The following is a 15,162-nucleotide window of genomic DNA, read 5'->3' on the forward strand; positions in this document are numbered from 1 at the left end:
TATCTCCAGGTTCGTAGATAGTAGACAGCCAGCACAACACCGCCGTAAGTCATATATCAGATCAGGCCCCTTTCGAAAATATCAGTCAGGACGGCAGTTCAGACAAGTCAGAACAAGACTTACCTGGATGTTTAGGAGCGTCTAATTGTTAGTAGCGCATGACGGGGCCGGGTCACCAGCAGGCCAGATACAGAACCCGCCTTCGCCGCAGTCCGCTGCGAGCCTCCAGCGGCTGCCACTGCACACGGCGATGTTGTAGTCCGTTGAGCAATCGTATCCTGCGCCGGAACAGGAGCTGCCGATCTGGACGTACCCGAGGGCGAGGGTTGAGAGGGACAGGAGGGATACGAGGAGCTTCATCGTGAAATGTGGTAACAGTTGGTTGGATTCGTAGACAGGTGCTTTCTCTCTGAGCTGGCTTGGTTTGCGTCTATGTAGTAGATAGAAACTCAGTGTGACAGAGGACGTTTATATACTTTTTCCCCTCGGCCTCGCCCGTGTTTGTTTTGGGATGTATGCGCCGATGGATGAGGGATGACCCCAGATACCTTCCCTGGCAAGCCAATGAACGAACATTGTTTGTCCACCAGGCTGTAGTCTAGGTAAATAGCTGTTTCTCACCGCTGATGGTCTCCAAGTGCCAAGGGGAAGATCGACAAGGCGAAGCCTTTAGTAGAATAGTCTGCAGTGAGAATGTGATTGCTGTGCATTTTAAGGCGGCCAGGCGCTGATTGTATACACTTTCGGATAGCAGATTCCATCGACATACCCCACAGATGTCCGAAGATCGGGAACGGCAGGGCTGATTGGAGAAATGAGCCTTTGTCCAGTTTCAGCCCCCAATTTTTGTTCTGTTCAGGGCAGTGCTGCAGTTTGCTGTAGCCTGTACTCCGCACTTTGTACAGCGCTGTATTTGCCCAGAAGGAGTATACCCCCACCTCTCAGATCGTTGATCTATCACCGCATGGTCGTCAGTGACTCGTCACGAAGGCCTTACTCCCCTCTGTACGTCCTCTGCCTATAAAATCACGCCAGGACAACGGGTTGGGACCGTGACTTCGAAGCAACCGTCTCCTTTGCACGCGGCTCCGACTTGGCTCCATGATCCGCCACTTAGGGCTATCGTCCTCGTCCTCGTCATCATAGGCGACATGCTGAATGGACTACCTATCACGATTCTAACTCCTGGATGCCACCGTAAGTATATTTGCTGTGTTTTGCCGCCCTGAAAGTAGCGAGCATGACGGGCGCTGGTTATGAAAGCTTTTTAGACGCGTCATGAATGTAATAGAGCGACATGCCAGTACCTCTCACGCCGTGAGGGTAGGCGCACGGTTCCCATATGACTTTCCATGTACCAGGCCGCATGCTTACCCAGGCACCTGTGAGGTTGATATCGTCCTGTGGGGCTGATATCGTGGGGGAGAATAGTGATAGAGCGTACGCCGTATAGGATACCTGTGGAGCATAACCAGGTGTCTGAGATCTGAAGGGAGCTATGACACCTAAGCGGCAGTTGCCGTCTCGCCAGGTTGATCAGATATCATGGTGAGCCGGATAAGGCACTGGGAATTGTTTATTCTCAACCTCAAAAGCTCTGGGTCCTGGATGAAGATGGGTTTCAACCCGCTGAGCATTGGCGGCAGGGCTTAGTCCAGGGCTAGGCATATGCCGCTTGAAGAGTTCAAGGTGCAGCCTTCGGTACTACTGGGGGCGCTGGAACTCTGTAGCTCGAAACCCAGCGCCATTATGGGCGCTGTTCAGTGCAACATGATGGTGACGGGACGGCCACCGGATCAATGGGAACTCAGCTGACAATGTACCAAACAGCAGTCGTGAAACATCATCAAAAGGTTTGCTTTCTGAGATTTCTGATATCTGAGATTGGCAGGGCAGGTTCATGGATGCCAGTGCAACTTCATTGTTTAAGACGGTGTATCTGCGTGAAGTGCAAGGGGCTGTTGATTGTTGATCGCCGCCAAGTCTCCGGCAAGCACAGAAAAAAATCAGGTCACGACGGGGCTCCGCGTACTCCGCGGAGACAAACAAACCCAACTTCCTCCACAAAACCCCATCTCACCTCTTTTCTCCTCCCTTCAACCCCCCAATTGCATCCTCTCTATTTGCGTATTCTCAATCATCACAACTTCCGGCCCAATGCGCTGTCTCAGCTTCGCAATCGCCCTCCTGGCGCTCTTCACAGGGATCTACAAGTTCCTCGACGCCCGCCTGGAGCAGTTCTACATCTTCGACCACCACCACCTGCACGATCTGTCCCAGCGCGCGATCGCTGCCCACGGCGAGGACACCGGTGCTATTGTCAAGTACATCGTCTCGGAGCTGGAGGAGAAGGTCGGCGCCACGAACTTGAACTTTGAGCAGGAATGGGTCTTCAACAACGCCGGCGGCGCAATGGGCGCTATGTACATTATCCACGCTAGTACGTGATATCTCAGCTTGTATTTGCCAAGTGCTTTGCTGACGCGCTATATCATAGGTATCACCGAGTATCTCATCATCTTCGGTACGCTCGAATGCACCCTTTCTATCCTTCTCCTTATCCAAGATTTCGTAGAACATCAGCCCCAAGAGACGAACTAACAATACCCAGGCACCGCCATCGGAACTGAAGGTCACACCGGTCGCCACACCGCCGACGACTACTTCAACATCCTCACGGGCACTCAACTCGCCTACGTCCCCGGTGAATACGAGCCCGAGGTCTACCCTGCCGGATCCGTCCACCACCTCCGCCGCGGCGAGGTCAAGCAGTACAAGATGGATTCCAAATGCTTCGCCCTTGAGTACGCTCGCGGCTGGATTCCTCCTATGCTCTTCTTCGGTTACGCCGATACGTTCTCCAGTACCCTGGACTTCCCGACTCTGTGGGCTACCTCGCGCATCACTGGACGCGAGATGATCGCCAACCTCCTCAAGGGCAAGATCTAAGGGCCCGTTTCATGATTGGATAAAAGACTTAATGATTCATAAACATTGTATTATGTATCTAGATCTAGATCACTATTAATATTAATCAACTTTTCGGTGGGAACGCCTAGATTGACCCCTAAAACATGCAAACCAAACAAAATAAATAATGACTAAGCATTGTTATCGGCCTTATCGAAAACCCCAAAATCGGCGAAAAATGGATTTTCCCCTCCTCCCCGCAATTCAGCAATCAGCGATTAAACGACATCATGGCTCCGTCTTTGTGTATAAAATGTCAGAAGGAAAGGGCTGTGATCATCCGCCCGAAGAACCGCCACAAGCTCTGCCGCGAATGTTTCCTCTCCGTATTCGAAACCGAAGTCCACGAAACCATCACCCAAAATTCCCTCTTCCAGCCCGGCGAGCGCATCGCCATCGGTGCGAGCGGCGGAAAAGACAGCACCGTGCTGGCGTCGGTGCTCAAGACGCTTAACGAACGATACAACTACGAACTAGACCTCTGCCTCCTCTCCATCGACGAAGGAATTCGCGGTTACCGCGATGACTCCCTTGAAACGGTCAAGCGCAATGCCGTCCAGTATAGTATGCCCCTCGTGATCGTGGGCTACGGCGAGCTATATGGGTGGACGATGGACCAAGTCGTCGAGCAGATCGGAAAGAAGGGCAACTGCACATATTGTGGTGTGTTCCGTCGGCAGGCGCTGGACCGGGGCGCGGAGAGGCTGGGGATCAAACATGTCGTGACGGGACACAATGCGGACGATGTGGCGGAGACAGTGATGATGAACCTGCTCCGTGGGGACCTGTCTCGGTTGTCAAGAGGTACGAGTATTGTTACGGGCTCCGCGGCCTCGGATATCAAGCGCAGTAAGCCCCTGAAGTATGCGTACGAGAAGGAGATCGTGCTCTATGCACACCACAAGCAGCTGGACTACTTTAGCACGGAGTGCATCTACTCGCCCGAGGCGTTCCGCGGAAGTGCGCGCACGCTGATCAAGGATCTGGAGAAGATCCGGCCGAGCTCGATTCTGGACATTGTGCGGAGTGGTGAGGAGATGGCGGTGCTTGTGCCTATGGCAAATGGCGGCCAGCCGGCGGAGGAAGAGTCCGCCGTCGGTGGCTGTGGAAGCCAGAATGGGAGGACGCGCGGGGGTGAAATGGCGGAGATGGAGAAGACGCTGGCGCAAAATGAAGTCGCGGCGGTTTTGGAGACGGAGATTAAAATTCCCTCGCAGCAGAATGGGGCAGTTCCGATTCCTAAGAGGCAGACCAAGCAGCCCAAGAAGCAGGTGCTGGGCAAGTGCGAACGATGCGGATACATTTCGAGCCAGAAAATATGCCATGCTTGCACGCTCCTTGAGGGGCTGAACAAGAACAGGCCCAAGGCCGCTATTGAGTTGGAGCTCGATGCCGAGGAGGAAGAGAGTAGCACGACGCTGCGGAGACAGATGGAGGAGGTTCAGCTGGCTGGATGAAGTGATTCAAGGATGTAATCCTCCACGGACTATCAGAAATACACCGCGACCTCCAGCTTCCATACCTGTTCCTGACCAGGTCAACCCATCCTGCAATCCAGAAGCAGAAGGCAGGCCCAGGCTTCGACTAAGCTTCATGAAGCCAAACGAGCTATGATATAGAACAGCATCTCAGCTTCGCAGATAGAACAGAGCGCAAAATGCAAATTTATCCCCAACACCGTCGTAACGTACAATATGAAAAGACACGGCCCAGGGTTCAATCCAATATATAGTACATGATGTATAGTGTATACAGACCCCCACAATCATTTTATTCACACCCCGGCCAAACTAGCCATCCATTTCTAAATGCTCAATCGTCCAATTCTCCATCCACATTCCAATCAACAAGTCACTCGCTCTTCTCCCCATCCCCCTTCCCTCCCTTCTTCTGCTCCCCATGCAACTCCGGCAAATCCAATCCGACCCGCCTAGCCGTAAGCCTAACGCGCTCCTCCTCATCCATCAGACTGCCGGGGTTATACCGATCAACAAGCGCAGCATACAGCCTCTGTGCGCGCGCATACTGCGCAAACTGCTCGGCCTGCTGGAGGCGGCGCAGCTCGCTCTCTGATGCTGATGCGTCCTCGGTCGTCGTCTGTGATGGCGTTCGGTACGCTTCCCGGATGCGGTTGTGTAGGGGTGTTGGGGAGGAGAGGGAGCGGCGGGGGAGTTCGCGGAGGATGGCGCGGTAGGTGGATTTTACGGTTGTTGAGGCGGAGGACATTTTTCTGGGGTTCGACTTCGTTGGCTTCGATTCGGTCTTTTGGGTGTTTTAAGTTGATTAAGTTTATCAGATTGGGTTTCGAGAAAGTATGGATTTGGGGGGGGATGCTTGATTCTCAAGATTTCAAGGGTGCGCAACGTAGAATTGTAGATGGATGGTCGGAGGCGTTCCGGGTCGGGGTCTCCAACATCCAGTAAAGTCACGTGCTTACAATTGGTATAGAAATGACAAGGGTGAATGAGCTGGGGAATTTTATCCAATTGCCATGCTCAAATATAAGTGTAGATACTAAATAGGTTGTAAGATGTGACAGATACATATGTTCAGCAGTATGTATGTACAGTATCCTAGGACGATCATATCGTGAGCGTTTCATTAATCCTTCATGAGGGCGAAGCGTGGAATCGTGAGAGTAGTAGTAGGTAGGTAGAGAGGCCTGCATTTCCTCATATCATGACATGAGATCTCATTACATGGACATTGACCGGTATGGTTACGACCGAAGCCAGCCGAATTTCTTGCGGCCTGGGTCGCCGCCGGCGCCTGGTTCAACTTGCTTACTGCGGTCATACAGTTCCTGCGAGAGTCAGCACATGACATAGTAGTTGCTAAGGAGACGATGAACATACATCATCGTCAGCTGGAACCTTGGTGTCCAGAATCAACCTAGCAACTTCATCATACCGGTGCAGGTGTGGATAAGGAGTCTTCTGGCTGCGTTGGAGGCCAATAACCACTTCGCCCATCACTTCGAATTTTCGCCAGTTGATCCGCGTACGGTTGTCGCCGATAAAAGTCCTGTTTCCCTCTTCGGCGGAAACAAGGTCGCGGCGGTGGAGCGGTAGGAACGGTATGCGCTCGGAGAAGGAGTTGTCCCAAGCCAGGCGATATGCAAAGTGGCTCTTCTGTGTGCCCATGAGAATCAACAGTCGCATAAAATCCTTGTGAATTTGTGGTGGAACCAGCTCGCGAGTTTGACCGAGTCGAGAAACCGGTCCCCCATTGATTCCAGCAAGCACCGCTCCTAGAGAGTTATAATTATTCAGACGTCGAAGTTTCTGGGGTTGGTTAGCAAGCTATCATTTAGTCTCATCTGGCGCACGTACCTGAGCGATGTTCATAAACTTCTCCAATGCCCTTGCCCGGTGCTTTGGCTTATCCCGCAACAGGATTACACTTGCCACGAAGAATGCCACATGGTTGAAATGCTTGATCATGCGGTTGACGTGCTTCAAGCTTTGGATTTTGTCCTTGTCCGGTCCTGAGATACTCACATGGCGCACAAGATCTCGTGGCCGGAAAGTGTTAAACATTACCCAGTCCATGCGAGTCAACTCATTTGCAAAATCCTCATCCGGGATTTCCATCAACTGCCGCCATACCACTTTTGTCAAGGGAATTCGTCCCATCAGTTCCATACCGCTGGCTTCTCTCTGTGCACTGTCGATGCTCAAAAACGTAAACGACTGGCTTGGGATAGTGCCAGGCTTTTCGAGAGATGGGTTCGACAATGTGGCTGATAGCTTCATAGGCTGATCGTGCATGCCCTCGCTGAGATCCAGCGCACTCATGCTGTATATAGGGTCTTCTTCTTCTTCGTTGTTGTCATCATCGTCCTCAACGTCATTTCCAATCGAAAAGCCACCCAAAAACATAGAAGGCGAGCTCCTGATTGGGTTATCGACCGGCGTCTCGTTCTCATCGAAAGCTTCGACTTCCCCATCTTTGTATGCCCACCCAACATCATCATCCTCCGCATTTACTTCCAGGTATGATCCAATTTCCTTGGCCGCAAACATGTAAAAGTGACTCCTCTCAAGAGTTGTGACAAAATCCAGAATCCGCTTTCTCGTCTTGGGATATGCCAGGTCGCCGGCATACTCCGAAACCCACTGGGCAATGACATTGAGCAGTCTGGATTGGTCGGCAATCCGTGTCAACTGATCCGTGATCTCTTTTTCATTTCGCTCAAAACGGTTTATCAACGCGTTCAGCAGGGTAGCTGGGGCAGCAAATTTCCTATAAAGACAGAGGAATATTGACGCGAATTTAGAGTCTTGCTTTGATATTGGCGGGGCGACGAGACGATCAACCAATTCATCAAATGTGAAGCCTCTTTCGCTTGTGGAACTTTCGCTAGATGCCTTGTCCTTACTTTCCGGGCTTGACGGCGTGCTTCGTGGGCCATCATATTCCTCTTGCATCTCCAAAAAGCCATTAAAAGCATCGGAGCCACCACTATTGCGCCAGGCTGACTGAATTAAACGCTGACGAGTTTGATCCTTACCTGGGGAGGAATCCGCGGTGGCTGAGGGTCTCTGCGGGTTCAACCGAGAAGGAGGTGTATGCGGTCGCACCGGCTGCGAATTGCTCCGGGCATAGCGTGAACCCTGCGCATTGGAAGCCAGGTTTGGCGACGACTTTGAGTCTGTGGGAGGGCGGTCGACGCCGTACCCTTCGACTCCTGGATCGAGAGTACTACTGAAGGGGCCGCCCGCGGCTCCTGCGAGCAATGGTGTGGGGTTTTCTGAGCGGGCGCGAGTGTGATGCCACTCGTGTGTGCTGGGGGGACTGGGACACTTCTCAGCTATAACTAAAGTAATGATTAGCCTCAAATATGTGAAACAAGTGCGACGAGAAACAGCAGTGGAACCGATGTTGCCCCTGTCGCTGCTGTTTTGGAGTTGCACTCCAGGGATCAACGCCCAGCGGAGAAAAGATGGCAAGAGGGTACGCGAGACTAAATCCAACGAGCTAGTGCGAACGAGGCAGGTCTGAATCCTGATGGACTGTCGACCAATTTTCCAGCGCACATCATACAACCACGTATGTCAAGTGACGCAGGCCGTATACAAGGGTATTGTCGCATGGCCGAATCCATTACTCTCGCTCTCTCATCACCATTCTCTTTCCTCGGAATCATGCATATCAGGGGGCAACAATGTAATTTTGACTCTGACACTTACCATCTCTTTGGCTAAAGACGTCGCGCAAAATAACAGCGATACACATCTTCTGCTTCTGAGGCGAATCGGGAGATGTTCGGTGAATGTCATAGCTTCCAAATGGCGTCTCGAATGGTCCATCAGGACTCCGCTTATCGCAGTTAGTAGCAACCAGCACGAAGGGAACTGAAGCGGCGACAAAGGTGTCTGAGTGAGAGTCTTGTAAGCTTCAACCATAGAGACACATCATAAAGACCGGTGATGACAGACCTAGCATTCTCGACGTTTCCGAATGTGCAGAAGGGCGATCCGCATCGTATAATAGCAATGCGCCGTCAACACTGGGAGGTGAATCGTTCCCCAGCAGTGGCCACCTCAATTTTCCATTGCTAGCGAGCGAGACCTCATCCGTGTGTACTTCCACTAGGCGAACAACGTACACCGTTCCGTCGAGAGACATCTTCTTCGTTGTAGATCTGGATGAAAGCGGATATTTCATCTCTAGAGCGCTCTGGATAAAGGTCGTCTTGCCAACTTTGTCTCCACCGACGACAGCAATGCTCACATGCGGAAAACTTGATTTGGGATTCGTCTACATATCGTTTGATGGTCAGAAGCGCGTTCCACCACGTCAATTGCGCAAAGCATGGGGGTCATACCTCGTTCCCGACCTGGGGTGATGAGACCGCGGTACCCCCGCCATGTGTCGGACCTTCGTCCTCCTCAACAAGTGTCCGTCCAACACTACTGCTACCTTCCATCGCCGCTCTAGTTGAATCGAGTTTATATAGTCCGCCGGGCGGAGCGGAAATTGTTCGACTCTGGAGACCGGGTCGTTGAGGGACGAGGCCGGCCTGGGCCCGATCGCTAGAGGCCCGCTCCCTTCTCGAAGGTTGGGAGGCCATGTAGAAGGAATCGATCGTATGTACCGGTGGACGGCCCTATGTCGCGAATAAGGGTCGATCAAGCGAACAGAGTGCGACAGCGCAGAGTCCAACGGCTAGGTAGATAGGTGAAGCGGGCACAGCAGCTCATCCATTGTCGCTTTGAGTGAACTCGAAAAGACTACCCCGTTTGTCTGGCGTTACACCGGTTTCCTCGCGTCTAAGTTCCCTTGCAAATTGTCACTCGTGGACCCCGTTCAACGCGCTTTGGAGGCCGTGCAATGATCGTTTTTCCTTCTTCCTTTTCCCCGAACAATTGGCGGATGACTGTAAAGATGAGTAGACCGCAAGTTGGAACGATCCCGACCTGCTGATCCAAGGAGAATAAAACGGATAGATCTCACAATTTCACCGCTTGATGTAGAATCGGCCCAAGCAATTGATCGATCATATACCCCGTACTCGCCAAAAAGATCTCACTCAGCCGAGCCGACCCCAAGCCACGGAGGCAACAGGACAAGAGCGGCTCGAATGAGCAGACCGAGCGACAATGAAATCCTCGGTCGCAGCCAATAACCAAAGGGAATCAAACAGAGACTATAAAAATTGATGCCGATCTCGCGTGGGTTGAGGGACAAGGCAGGTAAGAAAATCAGCTTGCAGCAGGAGTAGTCCAGGCTTTGTTGGTGGTTCAACCATTCAGCAGAAGTGCGGGATCTGCAGAGTGCAAACCTCTCACTCAAGGCTCGATGTGCACCAAGCTCGTAGAGCGCAGGTCACTCCTAGCGGCTAAGGAGCTCGAAAGCTGATGATTTATTCGTGGAGATGAAGGACTTGACAGAAAGGAAGAGGCAGGATAAAAACTGACTGTCGAATCGCAGGGCAGAGAACTAGAAACCAAAATCTTACTAGCGACGGGCCTGGACGAATCGCGCGGTCAACCCCAGAGCGTAATACAAGACAGGTTTCGCAGCAGATCAATAGCCGTTCCGAATCAGAAAAGGAGAGCACGGAATAAGCGGATGTGCTTGCGTCCAACACCTGAAGTTCTGAGCTAGAGTATTGGATAATTGTCGATGACGAAACTAGTCTTTACGGAGTGTGGGTGAATCGCGGGGGAAATATATTTTTTGACTGGGGTTGCGGGAATCAACAATTCGACCTGTTGCAGAAAATGAAGAGCCACAAGCGCTTGCTAATCATACGCCAATGAACACTTGATATTGACAAATATCTATAGCCTACATTCTACTATTTGAGGCCGATTCAGTTGGTGATGAGTCAGGCCGTAGCAGGTGTATACGTCCAAGGCGTACGGCACTAGCTCATAAGCCTAAAGTATAGTAAGGCGCACTGGTCTTCTCCCAAGCTATGAGACAGATGAGATCTGGTCGTGATGGAGCAGATTCTGGCCCCATGTGAGGTTTTCGTAGCGTCAAGTCGACCCGAGACAATGTCTCATGTAGACTCAATAGTATGTTTGCTTGAGCCGAATCCTGCTGGCCATGGTCTAAGATGGGTCCGAAGAGAGCGTAGATAAGCTGGCGTTGAGAACCGGTCTTTGCTATGCATATCCAGCTTACCAAGTGAGATGCGTGCCGGGTCGATACTTAACGCCCTGATCGCGCGTCTCCGAGTTGAAGACATTTATCTTTCCGTTAGTGAGTATGCATGCCGCGAGCTGGAACAGCACCAGACAAGCTCATTGATGTTCCTGCAACTGGCCCTCGTTGACGAGAGTTAAGAGCCGCATGAAGCCCTCAGCAACTTTGCCGGTCTCTGAACCATCATCACATTGACCCCGGTATTTTCGGACCTTGCCCAGACCTCTCTTGAAGCCCTTTTCCCTGGTCCACGGCCCATGACTCCGCGGGGGTTGTTTGCCTCTCCCAAAATGACGCGGTCTGTCCTTGTAAGCCGGCCCCTCAACCCATTGCTCCTCCAAAGTAGCCGTGTATATATCTCGGAGTTGATCGCGGAGTGGCGGATACCGTTCCAAAACGTCTTTAATCCGTGTCGACAACCCTTGGGGTGTTAAGTCATGTCCATTCCGCACAGGCTGGCTCTCGTAGCTGGCTTCATGTCCATGTGCTTCACTGGATTGCGGCAGCGTATCGGTAGCATCTTCGAAGTCCTTGGGCGCCTTGGGTGCGCAATATATTTTGTGTGTCCGAGTACACGCGAGAGAGCAACTGTAGAGCAGATGAGAGCCGGCTTTTTTGATTAGATTATAGGTCAGAAAACTTACCTCATTAGCTCACAGGTAGGGCACCGGTACTTGGAGGGCTCTGAGGCGCAGACCTCGCAGAGACTCGTCATCGCTGTGTTTTAGCATGAAAGTGTTTCCGACTTATGGCCACAAGACCGCCAACTTGACGGCCGCTATGTAATAACACAGTCCACCCAGGGAATGCAATAATAGAGATCCAAGAAGCAACGATAAAGATTCAGTGAGAAATCACGTGACTAAACTCGGAGTTAGGTCTTAAACCCGGATCGAAGGTGGCGAACCTAGGTTCGAGTACGGCATGCCATAGCCACCACAAGCACAACCGCAACCAGGAACTACTGTCAACAAAATGACTGAGCCAGGTTTATCCGGGATATTCCTTGTTGGAGATTCTTGAGCAGGGTCTAGTCCCTGTATGCCATGCTTTTGCCGAGGTAACAGTCCGATGCCGACTAGTAGCGATGGGAGGCATTCCCTATACTTCGGGGGGCTGTGGAACTTGCCGGCGCCGCAAGGTGAAGGTATGCAGCCCTGCAGGACACAAAAATGACTCCAGACTAACTTGTGGTCAGTGTGATGAGACGAAACCGGAGTGCTTACGCTGTACCAAGTACGGCCATGAGTGTGCTGGCTACAATAAGAAGAGGGTCTTCCTCCACGGTCGCACTGCGACGACTGGCAAGCCTGGGAAACTGGCGCCCGATTTAAATCTCGCGTTGGTCAAGAACCGGAAAGTTGATCTGCCTCGTCCAAATGTCAACCCTGAGCTCAGGGTTCAGCTGCTTACGGCATTTATCGAGGGGTATCTTCCCCAGCAACCGCATCTGCGGGACAGGACTGGACGGACGTTCCTCGAAGCCCTTCCAGATCTTACTGGAGGCAGTGCCATTCTCGAGAAAGCCGGCATATCTCTTGCCGCGGTCTATCTCGCGAAACAGAATCAGGATGATCGGCTGCTCCAATACAGTAGCAAACTCTATGGCAACACTCTGAAGACTCTTCAGGGCAGAATTAAATCTGGCGCCAAACTGGGGCAGGATGTTCTATACACCACTGTTATTCTCCAATTATATGAGGTAAGGATGACCGTGTCCTGCTGCATGAATTCGTGTCTTACTTATACTAGTTGATCGATTGCTCTCCACCGGGTTTTATGGCGTGGATAGCGCACGTTCAGGGCAGCATTGCAATTTCTACACAGACGTCAGCCCAAGGAGAGCGGACCGTTGCAGAAAAGCTGTTTCACCGTCAGTTGAAATATGTGACAGTGAGTCTACCTCCTGCCATTGTGACCGAGGCCCGCTCATTCTTTATGATCCAGCTATGCGACTCGATAGGGAAGCGGAAAGCCCCCTACCTGTACAATACACAGCTATGGCGGAATAGCAACTCAAACGAAGACGATAACCTTGACCCAATCGACGAGTTCATTAATCTTCTAGCCAAGTGTTCTGCGATTATGGAACAAGTCGACTGTTATATTTTCAACCTACCCGAAAACTTTGAGAAAGCGTCCCGGACCGGGAATCAGCTCCTGCATACTTGCCTAAAGTTCGAGGAAGACCTCCACCAAGTATTTCTCTCCATGCAGCGGAAACTGGGTCAACCAAGGGTCTCACCTGTGCCGCTGGGGGGCTTTCGTGATTCTCTGGAAACTGACTTGTTTCCGGAGCCCCTCAATTTTCCATCCTTGACCTGTGCGGAATCTCACCTGGTTTATTGGGCTACCCTTATCTTGCTTTACCCACTCATTGGCGAACTATACTCAGTTCTTGGCAAACCATCTTCAGATTTCCCGGTCCCCTTGTACTATGATTCGAATGGGGGGACAGCGGATCGAGCCACTGAAATATCAAGTGCTGATACCACTGCGGCGTATACAGCACTTGCAGAACATTATGCTGGTGAAATTTGCCGCTCAGTCTTTTATTTTATACAACCTGATATGAAGACATTAGGGGCGCAACTGCTGTTGGCGCCCTTGAGCCAGTGTGTGCAGTTTTTCCATGTTGAGGGGTTAACTGCCAAATTGAAGTGGTGCCAAGGTGTGCTCACGATGTTAGCAAACCTCAGTCTCGGAATTGCCCCTTTGTTGAAAAATATGGTTTGGCCTCAATATCGCGATGCTCAAGGAAGGAGACTATCCGCTTCAAAAGCTCTCAATGGCTGAAGATATTCATCTTGCGAACGCACAAGCCCTCTTTATGGCTGTATTCCAGAAATCCGCCGTGCTCCTCTGGTTAAGGCGGTGTATACAATCCTTACATTGCCGGTAACATGACAGAGATCTCGAAAAACGCGTTTTTATGGAGCTTCCACTCATGATTGAGATGAAGCAGTTCATTTGGATCTAAATGAACGCCATTCGATTGGCTGCTGAATGTATTTGTCAGCGACTGTTGGTCACGTGGACTTAAATTGCGTCAGAGCCCCAATGCCGGCGAGCCATAATCAAAAAACTATCCGGAGACAATAATCCAACGCAGCAAAACACATACCCTGCTTGAGTCTCCGATTCGCAAAATGACTGCAAGCTCAGCGTCTACACAAATGGTCAAGCGCACCATCCTCGCCAGCCGGTTGACCGCACAAATCTCGAACGTTACCGAAGCTTCTCCTCGGACAATCAGACCCTTTGCCTTTGGTTCAATCCGAAGGATTCACAACTCGGCACGCCTGCCCACAATCACTGCTTCAGAGATCCGGCATAGGCCGACGCTGCGACCACATCAGCTGTCTGCGACTCACACCCGGGTCAACGGGCAGCCCCCTACCGGCAAACGAACCATCTTTATACAGACGGAGTCGACCCCAAATCCTGATGTAAGTTACGGCGAGATTTTGAGTACCCAGCAAGAAAATAACCATAGTTTCCTTTATATAGGCTTTGAAGTTCATCCCCAACCACAGGGTTCTTCCAGAGAAATTCCCTACCTCGTTCTTGGAGTACCTCTCCCCCCGCTCCACTCTTGCTCCCCCGCATCCCTCATCGCTTGCCTCAAACCTTTTCAACGTCGAAGGCGTGCAATCAGTCTTCTTTGGACCCGACTTTATCACAGTAACCAAAGCTAGCGATTCGAATTGGGCCCACATCAAACCCGAGGTATTCAGTCTCATCACCCAGGCCGTGACCTCCGGCGAGTCGATCGTCAACACCGTGGAAAAGAGTGGGGAGAACGCACAAAAAGGTGGCGACGAGGACTCGCTCAGCTACAATGAAGAAGATGACGAAGTCGTCAGCATGATCAAGGAGCTTCTGGAGACGCGGATCAGGCCCGCCATCCAGGAAGACGGCGGAGACATTGAGTTCAGAGGATTCGAGAATGGAATCGTCCTGTTGAAGCTGCGCGGCGCATGCCGGACGTGCGATTCCAGCACCGTTACCCTGCGCAATGGAATTGAATCCATGCTTATGCATTACGTGAGTTTGATTCCAGACTATCTTGCTCAATGCGTCTTGAATGCGAGCACTAACGGCACGCCCACTGGAAACAGATTGAAGAGGTTCAGGGTGTTGAGCAAGCCATTGATGAGGAGGAGGAGATCTCCATGCACGAATTCGCCAAGTTTGAGGAGAAACTCCGACAGCAAAAGGGTGCTCAGGCCACTGCTCCCTCATCGCTCGACTCGGCTCCTTAGAAAGCACGTTTTCGGTATCGTAGATAGCCAATCGCTCGATATTCCCTGTACAATATACATCATGATTCAAGCTGAAACTCTACGTAACTTGGAATACCCGCATATCATTGCGGAGGCAACATGAACCTTCTGTACCTACCCGAGCCGCAGCCTACCTTAATAGCAGCTTGGGGTACCTTATCCAGATCCGTAGGGCGTAGGCGAGCAACAAAGAAAGCTTATAGTAAGGAGCCCCATCTTATTCTCACCATCTTCGGAGTCTACTTTC

The 15,162-nt window shown here is 51.5% G+C and overlaps 7 protein-coding genes across 7 annotated transcripts; 4 read left to right on the forward strand and 3 right to left on the reverse strand.

The window, feature by feature from the left end:
- Window positions 1–2,157: 2,157 nt before the first annotated feature.
- Window positions 2,158–2,949, forward strand: erg2 (C-8 sterol isomerase ERG2; the record flags this gene model as incomplete). The annotated part of the gene is made up of 3 exons (XM_026750131.1): window positions 2,158–2,440; window positions 2,498–2,524; window positions 2,612–2,949. The coding sequence occupies 3 exons, from the start codon at window positions 2,158–2,160 to the stop codon at window positions 2,947–2,949; spliced, it is 648 nt and encodes a 215-aa protein (XP_026601135.1).
- Window positions 2,950–3,200: 251 nt separating this feature from the next.
- On the forward strand, window positions 3,201–4,427 carry DSM5745_08116 (putative PP-loop ATPase superfamily protein; the record flags this gene model as incomplete). Its single annotated transcript, XM_026750132.1, has 1 exon — window positions 3,201–4,427. One exon carries the CDS (start codon window positions 3,201–3,203, stop codon window positions 4,425–4,427), a length of 1,227 nt encoding a protein of 408 aa, XP_026601136.1.
- A 394-nt stretch (window positions 4,428–4,821) lies between these two features.
- DSM5745_08117 (LYR motif-containing protein) lies at window positions 4,822–5,196 on the reverse strand (the record flags this gene model as incomplete). Its single annotated transcript, XM_026750133.1, has 1 exon — window positions 4,822–5,196. One exon carries the CDS (start codon window positions 5,194–5,196, stop codon window positions 4,822–4,824), a length of 375 nt encoding a protein of 124 aa, XP_026601137.1.
- Window positions 5,197–5,689: 493 nt separating this feature from the next.
- DSM5745_08118 (putative Ras guanyl-nucleotide exchange factor RasGEF) lies at window positions 5,690–9,046 on the reverse strand (the record flags this gene model as incomplete). Its single annotated transcript, XM_026750134.1, has 6 exons — window positions 5,690–5,773; window positions 5,826–6,254; window positions 6,303–7,789; window positions 8,163–8,348; window positions 8,412–8,733; window positions 8,801–9,046. The coding sequence occupies 6 exons, from the start codon at window positions 9,044–9,046 to the stop codon at window positions 5,690–5,692; spliced, it is 2,754 nt and encodes a 917-aa protein (XP_026601138.1).
- Window positions 9,047–10,727: 1,681 nt separating this feature from the next.
- Window positions 10,728–11,344, reverse strand: DSM5745_08119 (zinc finger HIT domain-containing protein; the record flags this gene model as incomplete). The annotated part of the gene is made up of 2 exons (XM_026750135.1): window positions 10,728–11,217; window positions 11,274–11,344. 2 exons carry the CDS (start codon window positions 11,342–11,344, stop codon window positions 10,728–10,730), a joined length of 561 nt encoding a protein of 186 aa, XP_026601139.1.
- A 372-nt stretch (window positions 11,345–11,716) lies between these two features.
- DSM5745_08120 (Zn(II)2Cys6 transcription factor domain-containing protein) lies at window positions 11,717–13,425 on the forward strand (the record flags this gene model as incomplete). The annotated part of the gene is made up of 3 exons (XM_026750136.1): window positions 11,717–11,776; window positions 11,828–12,331; window positions 12,382–13,425. The coding sequence occupies 3 exons, from the start codon at window positions 11,717–11,719 to the stop codon at window positions 13,423–13,425; spliced, it is 1,608 nt and encodes a 535-aa protein (XP_026601140.1).
- Window positions 13,426–13,778: 353 nt separating this feature from the next.
- Window positions 13,779–14,894, forward strand: DSM5745_08121 (NifU family protein; the record flags this gene model as incomplete). The annotated part of the gene is made up of 3 exons (XM_026750137.1): window positions 13,779–14,078; window positions 14,140–14,676; window positions 14,751–14,894. The coding sequence occupies 3 exons, from the start codon at window positions 13,779–13,781 to the stop codon at window positions 14,892–14,894; spliced, it is 981 nt and encodes a 326-aa protein (XP_026601141.1).
- Between the last annotated feature and the right edge of the window lie 268 nt (window positions 14,895–15,162).

Source organism: Aspergillus mulundensis, assembly GCF_003369625.1.
Source record: "Aspergillus mulundensis strain DSM 5745 chromosome Unknown scaffold_9, whole genome shotgun sequence".
NCBI classification, from domain to species: Eukaryota; Fungi; Ascomycota; class Eurotiomycetes; order Eurotiales; family Aspergillaceae; genus Aspergillus; species Aspergillus mulundensis.